The sequence below is a fragment of the Lethenteron reissneri genome, chromosome 42, assembly GCF_015708825.2.
Source record: "Lethenteron reissneri isolate LAM-NWPU_2019-01 chromosome 42, ASM1570882v1, whole genome shotgun sequence".
Classification (NCBI taxonomy): Eukaryota; Metazoa; Chordata; class Hyperoartia; order Petromyzontiformes; family Petromyzontidae; genus Lethenteron; species Lethenteron reissneri.
The window spans coordinates 12,844,323-12,862,766 of NC_083820.1; the positions used below are offsets into that span (position 1 = coordinate 12,844,323).

The 18,444-nt window shown below is 47.9% G+C and overlaps 1 protein-coding gene across 2 annotated transcripts in view; it reads left to right on the forward strand.

Annotated features, from left to right (window-relative positions):
- Window positions 1-16,250, forward strand: part of L3MBTL3 (L3MBTL histone methyl-lysine binding protein 3) — a 41,806-nt gene extending 25,556 nt beyond the window's left edge. Inside the window, exons 14-23 of one of the 2 annotated variants that reach the window (XM_061569214.1) lie at window positions 572-657; window positions 1,289-1,399; window positions 3,392-3,506; window positions 4,881-4,983; window positions 5,502-5,675; window positions 8,078-8,272; window positions 10,057-10,127; window positions 11,747-11,916; window positions 12,821-12,883; window positions 13,293-16,250. In XM_061569214.1, coding sequence (XP_061425198.1) covers window positions 572-657; window positions 1,289-1,399; window positions 3,392-3,506; window positions 4,881-4,983; window positions 5,502-5,675; window positions 8,078-8,272; window positions 10,057-10,127; window positions 11,747-11,916; window positions 12,821-12,883; window positions 13,293-13,424 — 1,220 coding nt within the window. In that variant the 3' untranslated portion in view covers window positions 13,425-16,250. The remainder of the gene's footprint in view (window positions 1-571; window positions 658-1,288; window positions 1,400-3,391; window positions 3,507-4,880; window positions 4,984-5,501; window positions 5,676-8,077; window positions 8,273-10,056; window positions 10,128-11,746; window positions 11,917-12,820; window positions 12,884-13,292) is intronic. The other variant, XM_061569215.1, reaches the window with a different exon arrangement.
- The last annotated feature ends 2,194 nt before the right edge of the window (window positions 16,251-18,444 follow it).

Consider the following 18,444-nt stretch of genomic DNA (forward strand, 5'->3'; position numbering starts at 1 on the left):
GCTCCGTACGCTCCCAAGTGCAGCACGCTGCATCGCGATCCATCAGTAATTTATAGCTTCACTTATTGATGTGCGTCTCACTAAAATTGTACTCCTTTACCTTCATTACTCGTTTTCCATTCAACTTTTTATAGTTTTTTTAATTGACAACAAGCAGTGATTAATGTACCTCAGCGCAAAATGAATCAAGGTTAATGGGTGGTCGGTGTCTCTCGAATGTAAGCGTGTGTTATAGCCTGGCGTTCCGCACAATCCTCCACTTTGCGCTCGTTTTGCTCGGCAGAGTGATTTGACACGATGGCCGTCACGCGACGGTGATGTCTGATTTTACAAACGAGCGAAGCAGATTGCGGGGCGGGTTGTCGTGCTGCCCTGTCGCTGTGAAACCCTGATAGAGTGCCATTCAGCAGCATTGTCAATTTTCCTTCCACCGCTAACAAAATAAAATAATACGCCCCTCTGAAAACGTACACAACCACATTAACCTCCGACGCACGCCGCCTGTGCCATGCACAACGGTGACGGCACTGGCTGATGGATGATCTCTTACCATTCCTTCCATCCATTGCAGCTTACAGCGAAGGGAAAAAGTTCTCCTGGGAGAAATACCTGGAGGAGAATGGAGCGCAAGCTGCTCCTGCACGCGCCTTCAAGCAGGTGCGTGCGCCTGGCCGCTCTCCCATCCAGTTCCCATGTGCAGACCACAGGCCCAGCAGGAGGGCCCCTGATAGGTGCCCCTTCATCCATGGGCCCCATACACAGGTACCCCATGCCAGCATCACTGAGCCCGCAGTGGTGGTCTTCAAAGTGAAAGCGTGTCTGCTCAAGCTCGTGTGTGGCAACGCTCAATACCACCGGCGGTGTTATGCCATTGTTGGAAATTCTACATTACTATGGCAGAGGTCAGTCACTTTAACTATGTTGAGGAAGTGCCAATAACAGTTGAATAAAAAGGATAATAACACTCATTCCTCATGTGTGCTTCATGAGTGTTTCGATTTTAGTCTGTGTGCGTGTGCACGCGTGGATGTGATGCTTGTGTGCTTGTGCATGAGTGCATGCACGTATGTGGGCATGTGAATGTGCGCATACGTGTCTTTGAATGGAATGTGTATGCAAACCTGCATGTGTGTCCGTGTATGCTTGCACTGTGCTTACATATGTGTGCACGTGCATGTCTGTCTGTATGTGTGTGTGTGCGTGTCGGTGTGTGTGTCAGTGTGTGTGTGTGCACGTGCCGGTGTGTGTGTGTACGTGTCGGTGTGTGTTTGTGCGCACGTTTCTTTAGCGGCCCATGCACGGCTTCCAGCCAGGGATGCGTCTTGAGGCCGTGGACCGGAGGAACCCAACTCTGGTTTGCGTCGCGACCATCGCCAACTGCGATGACCATCGCATTAAGGTGGGATCAGCAACGCAGACCGTGTCTCTGCCAGCACCGCCACTTACGTCACAGCCATTACCATCAGCAGTAATATAACAGCACCTTATTTGCATACATTTTAAAAATTTTATAGATCCTTACACTTGAAATTGAATGCACATACATCTTGACTTTAAGCTTTCGTGACTGCAGGAATTCATATTCTTTGGGTCTTTCTGTAAAGCCACGCAGATAGAAAAATAAGAAAAATAATAATAATAATAATATCACGACATTCGTGATATTGTTATTATTTTTATAATTTTTTTATAATTTTTTCTATCTTTACCGAAAGACCCAAAGAATATGAATGCACATATTCTGAGCATAAGAGTTGAGTTTAACCCATGAGTCCTTACAGAATAAACGTGGCCGTCACCACCACCGCCATGTTCACTACCACTGCCACCATCACCATGACTACCACCACCACCATCATGCTTCCACCACCTCTCCTTCTCTCCTTGAGTGCTGTGCTTGGATTTCTGTGCAGGAGGCAGGAGACCCCTGCTGGGCGTTTGTGTCAGTATAGTCGCCTTCCACTGCGAGTGCAAATATGTTTCTGGGTGGGTGTAAGCTCACTGCATTTTCAGAAAATTCCATTACATTCTGGGGCTTTTGTTTAAAAACTGTGGGCGTGATGCCGCCGTGTGTGTAATCTGGCAATGCGGATGCGTGGTTGAAAGACCACGAACTTGCTTCAGACACTCACCTGCAGGGTGTGCTGCCTTGCGTGCTTGGAGTGTAATAGGTAAAGGTGCAGCCTTGCAATTGCTGCTGGATGAACGGCCTCTGCTAGGGGAAGCTCTAGAAGGTATTTGGTCTACTCTTACACGCAGACCAGACTTGTAAGAGATGGCGTACCAAAACTTTATCCCACCACACATGACTTGTTGATCGCCTGTGGTGTACCTATTTATGCTACTGGATGGAGAGAGGCGGGGAGTGTTCAAGAAACTGGCGCTGTTGTTTCAACTGCTGCACTGAAAGGTGGAATCTAAATGGCAAGTCCCGTGTGCGAACCATAATACCAGGGCAACTCCATGAATGTTTCAGAAAAAAAACGCTTATATTAAATCAAATGACAACCGCAAATCCTGACAATTAATCGAATCACCTTACAGGCGATTCGTGTGTGACTACCTGCCGACATATGACCACATCCTATTGTGCATATCGTCACTGTTCTGCTGGCAGCCTATGGCCAAATCTCTCCAAATCAGGCAGAATGCGCCCGATCTCGTCAGCCCTTGGAATCAAAGCCGAGTTTAGCCTGGGTGGTACTTGGATGATAACCACGGTGCACAGCCAGTGGTTTATTGACTGCGGCACTACGAGGTGCAAAGTCCATTGTTGTGCAGTGCTCCTGCATCTGTGCTCCCCGCATTCACCGACTCATACTGACCAGCAGAGTGGCATTGGTTGAATAACGAGTGGAGATGGAGCATTGAGATCAGCTTGTGCGCAGGAGTGCAGTGGATCGTGGCATCGAAAGACCACTACAAACGGCGATGGCAGGTTCAGGCCCTCATCCAGCAGTGGATTGACCGAGGGCCATACATGTGTAATGACCGAGGCAACAGACCACTTATCTAAAACAAGCGTACGTGCAAACAGACAGTCAGGAAGTCAACCAAGTCCTCGATTGGTGCAGAGAGGCTTCCAGAGTGATTGGTCGGGAGGCAAGGTTCAAAAGGATTGAAGGAGAGATTTTGAATGTAAAAGGCAGGAAGCGAGGGTGGACGGTAGGGGCGACGGTTGACAACCATTAAGAGGAGGAGGATGAGGATTGGATTATAGAAGTGGGGTGAGCGAAGCTTCCAGAAAGGGGGATCGAGGGGTATAAGAGCGGAGAGTACAAGGGGAGGGGACGAGTTTCAAGCATCAAGAACGAAGCCCGGGCCTATTGTTGGTGCTGTGCTCGAATAAAAGGCTCCGAACAGCAACGTGTGCTGTTGTCACAATAACTAGGTTCACTTTGACGGCTGGAGCCCCGAATACAACTACTGGCTGGACGCAGACTGCCCTGACATCCACCCTGTGGGCTGGTGCGAGAAGACGGGACACCCCCTGCAGCTGCCCGTCAGTGAGTATCCCCCGCTCTCTTTTGTCTGCGCACGTGCCGGCTTGTGTGTCGTGCTGGCCATAGTGAACCGTTTTGTGGTCCGGCAACTCGGAGTTAGATGGGCAAGGTTGGTGGTTCTGTTCTCATCATCCCATCTTGAGTGAGAGATGCCCTGCAAGACTGAGCACAGCGACTATGTTGCTGACATTGTCTGTGCAGATTTCTGAGTGCCGTTGCGTAATTTGTGTGGTTTTCTCCAGGAACTCTCATTTTTATCCAACGTCATAAATTACTCATTCAGGAACTTGATAAATGTTGTAAGCCTACGTGTTAAACAAATGTTGTAAGCTTGACCCTTGATTATGCATTGACATTTGTAATTATATTCATATTCTATGGTTCTTTCGGTAAAGTCACGTGGATAGAAAATAAAATAATAAAAATAAAATATGCAACAAATATATAAAAACTCATGACGTTTCGATCGCAACACAATAGGTCGTCATCAGGCGGAGAGAAAAAAGGGGGGCAAGCCTCTAACTGAAACTGCTTATAAAGGTCTAAAATGGGCGCAAGAGCAGTGGAGCAGCATGAATGGACGAGCTAAAGTTGTGAGTGGGCGGGGCACAAGAGTCGTGGTGCCGTGCTCGTTTGGCGTAGTCCAAGTGTGCCAGCAGCATGGGCGGGGCAGCAAATGTTAATGTAGGAGAAGACAAAGGGGGAGAGAGAAGGGAGAGAGAAGGGGCAGAGGTAGGGGAGAGAGGGGGGGGGGTAGAGATAGGGGAGAGAGAGGGGGGTAGAGATTGGGGGGAAAGAAGGGGGGTAGAGATAGGAGGAGAGAGAGGGGGGGGTGTAGCTATTTCTTTTTTCTATCTACGTGGCTTTACCGACAGAACCATAGAATATGAATTCCTGCAGTCACGAAAGTTTTAAGTCAAAATTTACTTGTAATTATGTCATATTCAGAGTATTACAATACAATTTAAATATATTGCATATCAAAATGCAACATCTCAAGGTGATAAACAGAAGTATGGGGAACAAGTGATGGGGAAATGTGACTGGGAGGGAGAGCAGAGAGGTGAAGAGAGGCCACAATCAGGTTGGCAGAGGAGATATTGAATCAAGCGAGGCAGTTATAGGCCGAGAAATTAGATAGCGGTAGGGAGTTCCATAGCGTAGGGGCAGCAGATGAGAAGGAGCCACCTCCCATTCGCAGAGTTGATCTCGTATGTCCACAGGCGGCCTTTCTGGCTGGGACAGGGAGGAGAGGAGACAAGTATTTTCCTTGCTGCTCTACTGTAAAATATGGATGACAAAGGATTGTACACATCTCCCCCTTCCACGCTCTCCAAATTCCACCTTCCCACGGCTGCCGTACCTTGCCCCTCCTAGGTTCCGTGGAGCTCGTGTCGAGCCCAGGCCCTGGAGGTTGCCCCACGCCGGGCTGCAAAGGCATTGGTCACATTAAGGGAGCGAAGTACACGAGGCACCACAGGTGGGCTCGCTTCTCAAGCCAAATGCCGCACGTCGCTCGTTCGCCGGCAGTCAGTCACCTCCTTATTGCTCTTTTACTGCTACTACCTTGGCTACTTTTACTGTGAACTTCACTCATTGATTTTTTTCATCTGTATTAAATACTCGGACTTTTAGTCTGACTGTTTCATCTCATCCAAGGCTACGTATTTTAATTCAGAACACACGTTTGTTGTGTTTCACCTGCATCCATAGGCACCCAGTTATCTCTATGGTTACAGTCAATGACAATTTCAAAGTTAAGTTCAAATCCTGGCTGGAGTTTGACTCGGCCCTTTACCGCTCCAGTATTGATAAAATGAGTACCACTGTCGGAAATTGTCAGTGGCCTTCATTGTGCCCAAGCACCGCCCAGATCGATTCAGAATCCTTTTCAGTACTGTTGTTTGAAGACGTGATTGAGGTTCTTCCCAGTGCCGTTGTTTTATCTGCGTCGCACTGGGCTTTGCCTGCACCGTGCTTCACGTCCCGTGCTTGCAGCGCTTTTGGCTGTCCCTACTCGGAGCTGAACATCAACAAAGAGACGTCGCTGCAGGATCGGCTGGGGGGCGGTAGTACGAGCAGTGGTGGGGAGCGCTTCCCCGGCCCCGTGGGTCCCCCACGTCCCCGCCGTCTCGACTCCACGGGTTCCAACGGCTCCACCGATGGCACCCGGTACCACCAAGTGGCTCACATGCTCGCTTGTGCACTCGCTCACATGGTTGTTCGCACTCGCAAAGACAAACACACTGCTGTCGCTGTACAAACTGCTGGGACAAGTGCTGTGGTGTGGCCAGAACCATCCCCAGCTGCCGAGAGAGTTATGGGTGATTGAAAGACATGGGTTAGATCAGCTCAATAACAATGGTAGTCGGCTGCCAAACCATGCAGCCCATAGAATTGTAATCACCAATCCACCGAACCACTGCACATACGCTCACGCGCATACACAAAGATTCCCCATATAGCTGACCAGACTGTTTGGGTAAGTTCTGTTTGTGAGTTCCTACAAAGGCCATCAAGGCACATGAGGGCATGGTGTGGCTAGAACCTCACATGGCCGCCTTTGTCTCCCCAATGCTGATGTTTACAAACGACACTAAGTACTCATTAAGGTTGAATCGACTTAGAACCATTTCAGATAATTGTCACTGCTGTTAATTGTGGCTGGAAAAGTCACTGAGGTAGCCTGGTTCATAGCACAGTGCTTACACACAAAGACATGCTCACACGCATGCTTGGATGTTAACAACACAGCGTGCGCAGATGGTAGGATGATGATGATGCGTGAATAGTTAAAAACTTTGGTACAAAATGAAGGTGGCCGAGTAGCCCTTGGGAATTCATCATGTCCATGTCAGAGACCCCGAGTCAACACAGGTGAAATGCTGAGTTGTAATCCGGGTATTTGCCCCCCATGTCGTGAGTTGATGGTCTGAACCCAGTCAGCTATGCCTGCACAATCTCCATCATATTAATTTTAGTTTTTCAGTTAAATTGGCAAATTTCATCTGTGAGGACTAAAAATGTCAGATGGACATTTGACGCAACTCAATGGCACTAACAGGTTCTTCAGGCTCTTATGCTTCTTAAGTAAAATTTGTTTTTTTTCTTCTTGGTTCTTTCGGTAAAGTCACGTAGAAGGGAAGTAATAAAATAATAAAAATAAAACATAATAAAACAATTCTCACGACGTTTCGGCCACAACGCAAGCAGCCGTCCTCAGGTGAAGAATGAGACAATGCCAAGCTAGGAGCTTATATATAAGCTGCGTTGGAGGTGGAAGAAAGAGCGCCTTAACAAAAGAATGTGCATATGAAGAGGAATTTAGCATATACATGGAAAATGCGTAGGAGGTGGGCGGGGGGGTTTCAAAGTCATATTATGCCCATGCATTATGCAGGATCAACAGCACCAAGGGGGGGTGCAGGGATTAGCAGTAACAAAGGAAAGGAATGTTAATGATATGTAGCTGCAGTTACTCAACAACCACGTAGAAAACTAAAGTATAAACTACGTGGTTGTTGAGTAACTGCAGCTACATATCATTAACATTCCTTTCCTTTGTTACTGCTAATCCCTGCACCCCCCCTTGGTGCTGTTGATCCTGCATAATGCATGGGCATAATATGACTTTGAAACCCCCCCGCCCACCTCCTACGCATTTTCCATGTATATGCTAAATTCCTCTTCATATGCACATTCTTTTGTTAAGGCGCTCTTTCTTCCACCTCCAACGCAGCTTATATATAAGCTCCTAGCTTGGCATTGTCTCATTCTTCACCTGAGGACGGCTGCTTGCGTTGTGGCCGAAACGTCGTGAGAATTGTTTTATTGTTTTATTTTTATTATTTTATTACTTCCCTTCTACGTGACTTTACCGAAAGAACCAAGAAGATGAATCCCTGCAGTCACGAAAGCTTTAAATCGAAATAAAATTTGTTTTCTTTGTATTTCCCTCCAGCTATATCTAACCAGGTATCGCAATGGTCACAGTACTTTGCGCACAATCTGTAATGCTCTTTATTTATCTAGGAAAACCTCACTGAGTCTCAAGACTCTTTCTCAGGAGAGCTCTGTATTGTTTCAGTGTGAAATTTCATCTGAGTATTTCGTTTGGGAGGAAACTGCGGTAGTATCTGTGTGTGTTTCTGTGTGGACAGCGATGCCACCGTGGTTAGCACTCTGCACTACGAACCTAAATAGCTGGATTACATTTCTGGCCATAGTTTGCATCAGTGGCAATTGGTGTCTAAACGTGTCCTGGGCCTCTCTCCTAGCTTAACTCAGTCTTGAATGCATATCCATTACTGTGTGTTAATGTCACCAGTGGAGAGACAAAAGTGGGCGGGTGTGATTCCGGACACACGACCTTGTGCTCCATGCTGTTGTTGGTGCTAACAGCAGTCTCTCTCGCTATGTGGGGGACCTTTGTGTGTGAGCTTAGCGAGCGGCAGGGCAGTGGTTTCTCACCCTGCGCTACCACCACCGGTTTCCTGGATTAAATTCCTGGCCGTGGTGCACGGCGCCGCATTTACACAAGCGGCTGATGCACGCGTCTACGTTCTCACTTGAAGCAGCCCGGCGAGTGGCGTAGACATTCCCGGGACGGGCAGGGGCGGCCTCGGCGCCGAGCCGGACCCCGACGACCCCGGGGCCCCGTCGGAGCCGCCCTCCCCGCCGTCCCCCGAAGACGACGCTGCCTCACCCCTGTCCAAGAAGGCGTCGCTGATGTCGCCCTCAAGGGGGCGCAAGCCCAAGCTCTACGGCAGGTGAGCGGGCTGCGTTCTCTTCGGCTGATTGCTCGCGTGCGGCATGTGGCGGTCACAGCCGACTCGGGCGACTGATGATCCGAGTCATCATTCGAGCGGACAGTGGTTCACCTGCTCATACTCTTGTGGTTCACCTGCACCACTGATGGAGCATACCCTGAGGAGCATCGCACAGATGTTCCCGGCGGAACGCAGATCAGGCGAGCAGTACAAATGCAACTGAACAATCAAGAGAGACAGTAAAGATGAGATGATACAAATGAGACGTAACAGAATGTATCGCTTGTGTCCACATTTGTGATGCACCTCGAGGGATACCCCCAGTACCTAAGTGATGCTCACAGGTATCGCACTTCCGCCGCATTACGATACTCATCACGGTCTGCAATTCAAATCGGTTGTATCGGCCACGCTTTCTCAAGTTTTCACTGGTCACATCATCATCGTCATCTTCACGCCGATCTCTTAATTTGTGTATTCTATAGTGGGCACGACGCGTAAGGTAGATTTTTAATAAATGCATGTGCACGTCCTCACACGTGAATTCCTACGAGTTGCAGCGTGAGTGTGAACAAACACAAGGTATGGATGCCGCGATGCAAAAACCACCGCCGATGGGGCAGCGTTATCCAAGGCTAGTTCGTGGCCAGCTCCCACGTCCCCGGTTTGCCTGGCGTGTAATTGGCTGCTTTTTTGCCGCAAGGTTTGCTTGCAGGAACGGCCGTGCAGTCTGGCGCAAGCTGTACCACGGTGGTCTGGGGGGTGTTTTTTCAGCTAAGCAAATTCTGTCTTCGCTTCCTCCCAAATTCCTACGCCCCATTTGTATGTATGTATGTGGAACTGAATGACATGTTCTTAACTCGTATTTGTTACGTTTGACATTGAGTTTTAACGTTACGTGGCAATTCCAGCCGATGGAGAGTGAGAGTGACTAGCGAGATGCAATTTAAGATAATTGTGCTGGAAAGTGAGAGCTGGGCCAGTGAGTGGAGTATTTTGCGGAGACACCTTGGTTTTTACTATGGTGGCCTTTTCGTCTCTGCATCCCTCGCTTCCCCTGGATTCGAGTCCGGCGGGAGAGCTCCTGACAGGGATAACGGCCGAGATCACCCCTCTGGCGTGTGGGGGTGTAGTGGGCATTACTTCGCTCCCTCATAATACATTCTTAGCTTGATGTTGGGGCACTTAATTAACCGCTTCCTTTAAAGCTTTCGTGACTGCAGGGATTCATATTCTTGGTTCTTTCGACCGCAACACAAGCGGTCATCATCAGGTGATGATGATTGCTTGTGTTGCAGTCGAAACGTCGTGAGAATTTTATTGTTTTATATTTTTATTATTTTATTATTTCCCTTCTACGTGACTTTACCGAAAGAACCAAGACTATAACCTTTTCATGTTTGTGTTTGGCTCCTACGGTTTAGCAGGTTGCACTTTCCGTTATCAATGATACATTGCATATATATTAAGTTAATACAGGGTTAATTAACCTGTAATCTTAATTCCGGCTGTTCTTTCCACGGGCAAATGGGTTTTTAATATTCCCCATAAGAATGACGCGGTGATGCACAGTGCAGCGGATGGAAAATGTATCGTCAGACCACCCGTGGTTTTACGATCCTGATTGTGGACGTTTAAATAATAATTATAATTTATTATGGAAGAGCTCGCTCGCTTAACAATTAGAGTGCTCCTAGCGATTGTGCTCTGTCAACTTTTTTTTACTGCTGCGGGAGAACGTCGCTAATGAGCTAATAAACGAGCGAGCGGTGGTTATTTCGCAGGGTTGGCCGTCCGCCAAAATACTTGAAGCTCAAGCGTGAGCAGGAACTGGCACAGCAGCGTGAAGCCAAAGGTAGCACCACCACTACCACCACCGCCAGTTGACTCTGTAAACCTACAGTTCATCTGTAGCTCATGGTGTGTTCGCGTGCCAGGTGTGTCTATGTGCAGGTGTATCTCTGTGCCAGGTGTCTCTTTGTGCCATGTGTGTATATGTGCCAGGCGTGCCATGTGTGTGTGCTAGGTGTGTCATGGCAAAGTAGAGGGCACACGTGGTGCATCTGCCAGCCATCTCAGTAAACCCATGGCACCTGGGTCTGTCCCGTGACCTCCTGTCAGCGGGCATTCGACACTTCATGTGGCCTTAAAATGTACATAGCCTGGCACAAGCAGTGGTGATTTCGTGGCGAATGGCGGCTGTTATTTATCTCTGCTAGGTTTATCACGTGTCATTTGAAACTGAAATATTTTATTTTTAAGCAAAGCTGGGGTACAAAGTCAAACACAGTAATTTTTTGTGGTTAAATCGCGTAAATATAAATGTGTCGTTAAACCCGCCACCATCAGAAACAGCCAATTAGTAAGGTTTGTCACCTAAACAGAACATACCAATTCGTTACTAGTACAGCACACCGGTGTGTTGGAGAGCAAATCCAGTACTCCGATCATAAATGTTGTGGACTTGCTCTCCCTGTGTCTGGTGGTGGCATGTTTAACGTTACATTTATATTCACGCGATCTAACCCAAAACAATCTATGTTATGGATGATATTGGTCGCGAAAGCCTGCGTGTTTAAAGCAAGTAAACATGTAAATAAAGGGACTAAAGGTAACGTTGCGTGTATCTTGAGGGGCTTGAACAGAGGAAAGAGATGTTCAACGTAGGTGGATGCCAGATTGTTGCGGGATGAGAAGTGTCATGGATGAATGCAATTTACCACAATCTTGTTTTTTGCCATCTTATAACCACAGAGCTTGTGGCCAGGCTTCGGTTACGTGGTGGTTTATGTCGAATATAAGCGGAGCAGATGAACTAGAACCCATATCTTATAGAAAGGTCCCTTGCCTATAAACATCAGGTGATTCACCAACATCAGGTGATTCACCAGCATTGGTTGAAGCACACCCAACTCTGCTGATGAGACCCTGAATGTCGAAACTGGTCCAGAATTTGATTGCGTTGATCCAATGCTGTTGATAAGATGCACTCCCAGAAGGCCTTGCAGCTGATATGATGTGTGGAGGCAAAAACATGAGAAGGGAGGCATTATCACGTGATGAATATTCTCGACAATGACACTTCGAGATTGTTGTGTTGGATTAACTTAAACACAGGTCATTAGTACCTGCTTTGAAAACATCGACACCAGTGCATGTATACAAGTACAGCCCATCTTGGTCTTGTGAGTTCTCATGTGGTTAAAAAAAAACTTGCGTTTGATTGTCAATATTGAGTGTGAAATTAAGCCCTGTCTCTAAGTGTGCATTATGCTCGGTGTATCTGTTTCTGTCTGTGTGGTAGAGGCACGTCCATGTGCGTCTGTGTGCCGGTACATGCGTGGCTTGTACGCTCGGTGCTGTCTATCCTCGTGTGAGTTATGTCTGTGTGTCTTGCGGGCTTTGTCTGTGCATCCATTGTGGACGAGGAATATCTCTGCAGGATGTTACAAGTGTCCACGTGTGCGTGTGCAGAGCGAGAGGAGCACTGTCTGCAGCAGACACTGCACCAGTCCGTCTTCATGTCGGCGCTCTCGGCGCATCCGGCGCGCGAGCTGCCGCTCGTCTGGCAGCAGCACGGCAAGCTGCTGCCAGAGGTGGCGGGGCTCACGGCGAGCCGCGTGGCGTCCTGGGGCACGGAAGAGGTGGCGACGACGATGCACGCGATAAACAGCCGCACTAATCTCTACCGCACCCCACTGAGCCACCGCACGGCACCGCACAGGCCTCATGCAAAACAACATGACAACTCACTGCTCAACTACTTGGGCAAGTAACGATGCATCAGCTCAATTATTAAAATTGGTTAATCTCCCGATATACATACATAGGAAGTTAAGTGATCTAATATTTACCGTGTATGCAAATTAACTGCTAATGTTACGATTAGGATATTAGCAATCGAGAATTCAAATTAGATGGGAAAAAACGAAAATTTAATCAAATGAGGCGGCGTGCTTGGCACAATATGATCGAGTTGAATTTCCGCACTGATAGTTTCTTCCGTCGTCGCTTGCCGATTAAGAACCACGCTATGGACTTCTTACACATCTCACACCGCACTCCTGGAACATGACATACCACAATGATCGGGGTTCAGAGGGAACTAAGCCCACAATCATCTAGGCAAGAAAAAGATTTGAGGTAATGTCAAAAGCAAGCAAACACGACAAGAAACTGACCGGAATAGATGGCCAACGTTCGGTAATCTGACCACAAAAACACATCGCTTCTAGCGTGTGGGCTTAGTTCAACATCAAACACATTACTGACGAGTACGCCATCCATGCACACAATGGTGGTATCGCTGCAATCAATACAGCATCTACTGCCGCCTTGGATTGGTTGAAGGACTTTAACATTCAACTATGACATTTATATAAACTGTTTCTTACATGGCTTACGAAAGAAGAAGTTCACTTCTGGCCGCAGATAGAGCCTAACCGCTGCCAGTTTTGTGGTTTCTCTCGGGAACTTTCACTGCACAACCCACCGCCCACCTCCCTCCCCACCCCCTTGATGACGCTTTCACCGTCCTCGCTCTGTCAGGTGGCAAGCTTCATCAAGACGCTGCCTGGATGCCAGGAGCAGGCACGCATGTTTCACGAGCAGGTTAGTAGCTGCGTCGCTCTGCGCCAGGAAATCTAAGCACCCACGCCGTTGCGTTCCTCCGGCCGAGAGCCTGGCCTATCAGGGAAGTGGCCTTCACGAATTCGGCCACATATTTGTGCTGTGTCAGGCCAGTAATGAATAACCTTTATTCCTACATTAATCAATAACGTGAGCATCAGTAAAACTGGAGTAAAAAAACTTGCGTTCTCCGCACTTATCTTCGGTGCCCCTTGCAGCTCTGCGCCGTGGCTGGCCTCTGCAATCACCGATGTACAATCGATATCACATGAACGCACCCAGTACCAGACTCGGTATGTCTGTGTGATTCACGGGCAGTGCAAACTACAACAAACTCCCAGCAGCGCACGTGCATGTGATTTGTTTTTCGCGCGCGCCGTGCTTGTGACAGCAAATTGACGGGCAGGCGCTGCTGCTGCTCAACCAGACGGATCTAGTGAGGATCATGAGCATCAAGTTGGGCCCGGCGCTCAAGATCTACAACTCCATCCTCATGTTCAAGAACTCGGACACCTGCGCTTAACGACCTCATCCTCTGCCTCCTCGGTCCACCCAGCCCAGAGCATGGCGTTACCACTTGGAACAAAACACTCGCCCCCCAAACCCACCCTACGGCACGCTCGCTCGCTCACGTGGGCCGAACACAGAATTATACGCTCGCCGCCTATCGGAGTCACTGGATTCACCGAAGCTACCGGAGCCCACGGAACTTGATTCGCCGGGATTTTGGTGACATTTGGCCCAATGCCGAGAGGCCAAGCGTGACTGCTCGTGGGAATAATTTGGAACAAGCCAAGGAGACAGTGGAGACCGAGTGAAGAGAAGGGAGAGCGTTGTCGAGTTGTCGAGGGTGCTACACATCAAGACGTTTGCATCAAACTTGTTTACAAGAGCATACATCCTCTATGCTGGTTTTCACCGTATGCAGAATGAAATCGGTGACTGGTTTTGCCGTGAGCGAGCGTGTGTGTGCGTGTGTACAGCATTGCCCATAACGGATAGGAGGTCGCGTGCACGATGCATCTGTACAGTTTTCAGCAATAATGTATAGCTGAGGTGTTTTGCTTTTAGATTTTTCGAGAATCTGTTTAATTTCATTTTAAGTCGGTCGTATCCTTTACTAGTATTCCATTATCACAATATGCAAACCGCCTAAGTGTACAAATGCTAGTTTCCCTGTTTGCCGGTATTTCACAATGTACAAGTTGGGCCTTTGGGAAGTGGAATCGGCCTTGCTGCGATTGTTACGTGCGACGTTTGAGATTTGTACAACAAAAACGAATTACAATTCATAGCTTTTGCACTTCTAAGTATTGTACAGTTAAGAGGTTTCCAACCTTTCTAGGATTGCACACCTTTCTTTATAGGTGCTCTGAGAATCATCTTGGGACCCCTTATTTATCCTTTGGTGACCCTGTTCCCGAGTATGATCTGTGTTCCCCTCGGGTTCCACCAACCTCTGCTTGAGAATCCCTGCATTGATGACAGCAACGTTGGTGTCCGCATTATGCGTCGCTAACGATGATTCCAGTTCACTCATTAAAATTGATTATGCTCGTGGTACAAGAATAAAATCATGTGTCTCAGAATTATTTTCAGTTCTTGTGGTAATAGGGTCACATGACCTCTGCAGCCAATAGGGGGTGCTGCACTTACGTCAACAAATCGTTCCTCGCCCTCTTCTCCCGATTCGTGCACCAGAATTTGACGATTCATGGAAATGCGGGGTGTGGGTTGGTTTGCATCGTTATGCACATGGGTGCCGCGGTGTTCTTGAATTATGCGACTAAATGAGCATGAGGCCTGGTTCGGTGGAGGAAGCTGGTGGGGTGGGGGGGGGGGTGACCCTGGGGAGCCGAGCTCGTGGCTCCCTGCTCATCATTTTATTTCTTTATTTAATGTAAATCGCTGCCCTTTGCAAATGGTATTACGGCAGAAATATAAACCCGTCCCGTGTTCGCGTATCGCCTCCAGGTGCGTTTTCACCGGCCGCTGCCACTGCTGCTGCACGGATTACAAATCTACCTAAACAAAACACGACAAAGGTCACCGTGCTTGACCATTTGCTTCCCTGCCTATGCTCTCCCCAAATTATTTTCAGTCTCCCATTTACCCATCACAACTTTCCTGGCTTCCGGTTGACTGCACCCGTTGTCTTTTCAAATCCCTTACACTCGCCTTCAATTCTCTCCATGGCCTTGCTCCCCTCCTCATCTCGCCTCCATCATCTCTTTTTATGTCCCCTCTCTTCGTTCACCATCTTCTCTGTTTCTCTGTCCCTCCTGTTACTTGGCCACTGGTGCTGGTGAGACAAAGGTGGCCGTTTTCGATCTTTCTCACTCTTTGCACCCCTCCACTGGAATCAACTTCCCCTGCACATTAAGCAGTCCCCCTCCTTCACCTCATTTGATTCCTCTCGTAATGTTCACCTTTTCTTTTATTACCAATTCCTCCGCTCACCCCTCCACTCCTGTGCCCTTTTGTGACCCCTATATCCCCTCTGTTACCGTCACTCATTCCATGGCCCTTGCACGTCCACAACATCTAAATCACTCATTTTCTTACAGCTTTTTAACGATGTATATCGGCTTGAGCTAAGATGCTCGATAAATATAAAATAAGATAATTCACATTCGCTGTTGGAATTTGCGCATAAAACTGATGCTAGTGGGGTCTCGGAACAGACAGGGTGTTGTTTTCACGTGTTCTCTGCTACTCGCAGGGAACAAGATCCACCTCCGCTTTTGTGGTGGGCCCACAATACTCGGGGGGGGGGGGGGCTCTCACTTGTGGGCCAAATTTCATCCAGTGTTAGGGTCTGTGTTGACCGATGGCAGCCAATGCTGGGTCAATGAAATCCACTTACCGGTAGTGATGTATATTGAGCCATTGTAGTGCAGTGAATGCGTCTTGACCAAAATCGACCGTCGCTGGCCCAACACTGGCCCTGGTGCGGTCGCTGTGTCGACGTGGTGGATCCCGCTGGTGCGCGCGGGAGTCGCGGGCTGTGTGCCTGCTTTCGCGACCCTCCGAGCCTCTTAATCAAAACCCTCTCGTATACATGGTGCTAAGGAGCGCGACGGACGGTTGTATAGGCGACGTGGCGGTTGTGACCTGGTGGTGGATCTGTCTTTGCATTAAATAACGATGATGGCAAGTGTTGGTTTACGTGTGGGTTATGCTCCCGATAGATTTTTTCTTAAATTCTCTTGTGATTTTGTAACAAAAGAGCAGACAGAATAGTAACAATAACTTGAAAACTGGATTATTTTCAAAGATATACAGTCCATGGGTTCACAGTTTGTGTTTCAAACCATGTTTATTTCATTAAAACCGTTTGAAAAATGAATTAGATGAAAAATGATACCTCCTTTACCATGTATCACACTTATCATTAGAGTAAATGTGCACACGTTCCTGTTAGTTTTTCAATAAATTAATTTATGATGTAGTAAATGAAATGAAGGACATCTTCATCAAGAGCCACATCTCTTATCTGAAATAAAAAATCATGGCAAATGTATATTTTTCTTATCTCTAGACATCTGCATACAATTCCTCCACTACCGTAGTGTTTTTGTTGTACAATCGTGCTGTTGTGGATTGTGTTGTAGTCATAACTACCATCAGCATTATCAGGCAATTATAATCCAATTATACTTTGAGACTCATCGTCCTGAGACATTTTCATTCCACTGCTGAATGGTCCTGTGATGTCACGTTTCATCTCCTGCCTCATAGCTGATCTCACTGCTCCATCTCCAAGGTGGTTGTGCTCGTGGGCGTCTTCTCGACTTTGGCTCCCATTCCATCCCCAGCCTCGTCCATCGGCCATCGTGTGATGTATCCTGCCCAAGCCACGTGACAGCCTGAACCCAGTCGTGCCCAAGCCACGTGACAGCCTTAACCCAGTCCTGCCCATGCCACGTGACAGCTTTAACCCAGTCCTGCCCAAGCCACGTGACAGCCTTAACCCAATCCTGCCCAAGCCACGTGACAGCCTAAACCAGTCTACACAACAAAGGCTCATTCCTAGCAGCGTGCTTCAGCCGCACCGAACCTCACAATAATAATATCCAGGTGCCTGCCTTGGCTCCTCCCACCCTCAATCAGTATATATTCAAGGACTGTTTTCTTGGAATTTCTCTTACTTGATGCAGCAATCGTGCTGTGACAGTTCCACCTGAAGACGGAAGCTTGTGTTGCCTCGGAAACGTGATTTTTATTTTTATTTTACTTGTATTAATTTTAATTTTTTTACCTATGTGACTTTACCGAAAAAACCTAAGAATATGAATCCTTGCAGTCACGAAAGCTTCAAATCTAGAGTTTTTAATGTTAATGAAAAAATATATCATTTGAAAAATGTTGCGAGAATCTTACACATTAGTCATTGGTGAAATAAATATTTTTGTAGGATGGTACACAGGGGAAAGAGCCATGAAGTTCGCTATCCCAAGAATTTGGCGGGAACCCACTGACCACTCAAGCAACTGCTACTTCTGCATGGTGGACCCTTCCAAACGTCGGACTGGCAAGAATGCACCTGCTATCACGTACCTTCATCCATCGCCCCGGTGCCACACTGCCATGAGCTCCCCGTACCCACTCCTCCGGAGAGAGAGCAGCTGTTTTTAGAAGAGAGCAGCAAGTCAGAGAGCGAGGAAGACAGATCCAGACGACAATTTCAGAGGTGAAGTTGAGATATACCTATACTACCCCAATCAAAAAGAGCTCAGCGACTTGATCAGAGATCTTGGTCTCACCAAGTCCAATGCCGAGCTTTTGACGTCTAGGCTCAAGCAGTAGAACATGTTGGATAAAAGTGTGCAAGTCACAGATCAGAGGAAGCGCCACCAACTTTTTTGCAGCTTCTTCACCCGTCAAGATGGGCTCTGTTTCTGCCACAATGTGATCAGTCTGTTCGATGCAATCGGAATCGCCTGTAACCAGAATGAGTGGCGCCTCTTCATTGACAGCTCATCCAGGAGCCTCAAAGCCGTGCTGCTCCATAATAGTAACAAGTTCCCCTGGCTCACTCGGTGCACCTCAAAGAGGATTACAACAGCATCAAGACCTTGCTGGACGCCTTGAAATATGATGAGTACGGCTGGGAAGTCATCGGAGACTTCAAAATGGTGGCATTCCTGATGGATCTCCAAGGCGGTTTTACCAAGTTTCCCTGTTATCTTTGCCTTTGGGACAGCAGGGACACCAAGGCGCACTACCACAGGCAGGACTGGCCGCAACGGACCAAGCTCTCTGTGGGGAGGAACAACGTCAAGTGGGAGCCACTGGTGGACCCCCCGAAGGTGCTGATGCCACCACTGCACATCAAAATGGGCCTTATTAAAAATTTGTCAGAGCTGTAGATAAGGAGTCAGCAGCCTTCAAGTACCTTCAAGACTTATACCCTAAGCTGTCTGAGGCAAAGGGCAAAGCCAATGTCTTCATTGGACCACAAATAAAGAAGATCCTGGAGTGCAATGAATTCCCAAAGAAGCTCACTATTAAGGAGAAATCGGCTTGGAACAGCTTTGTCG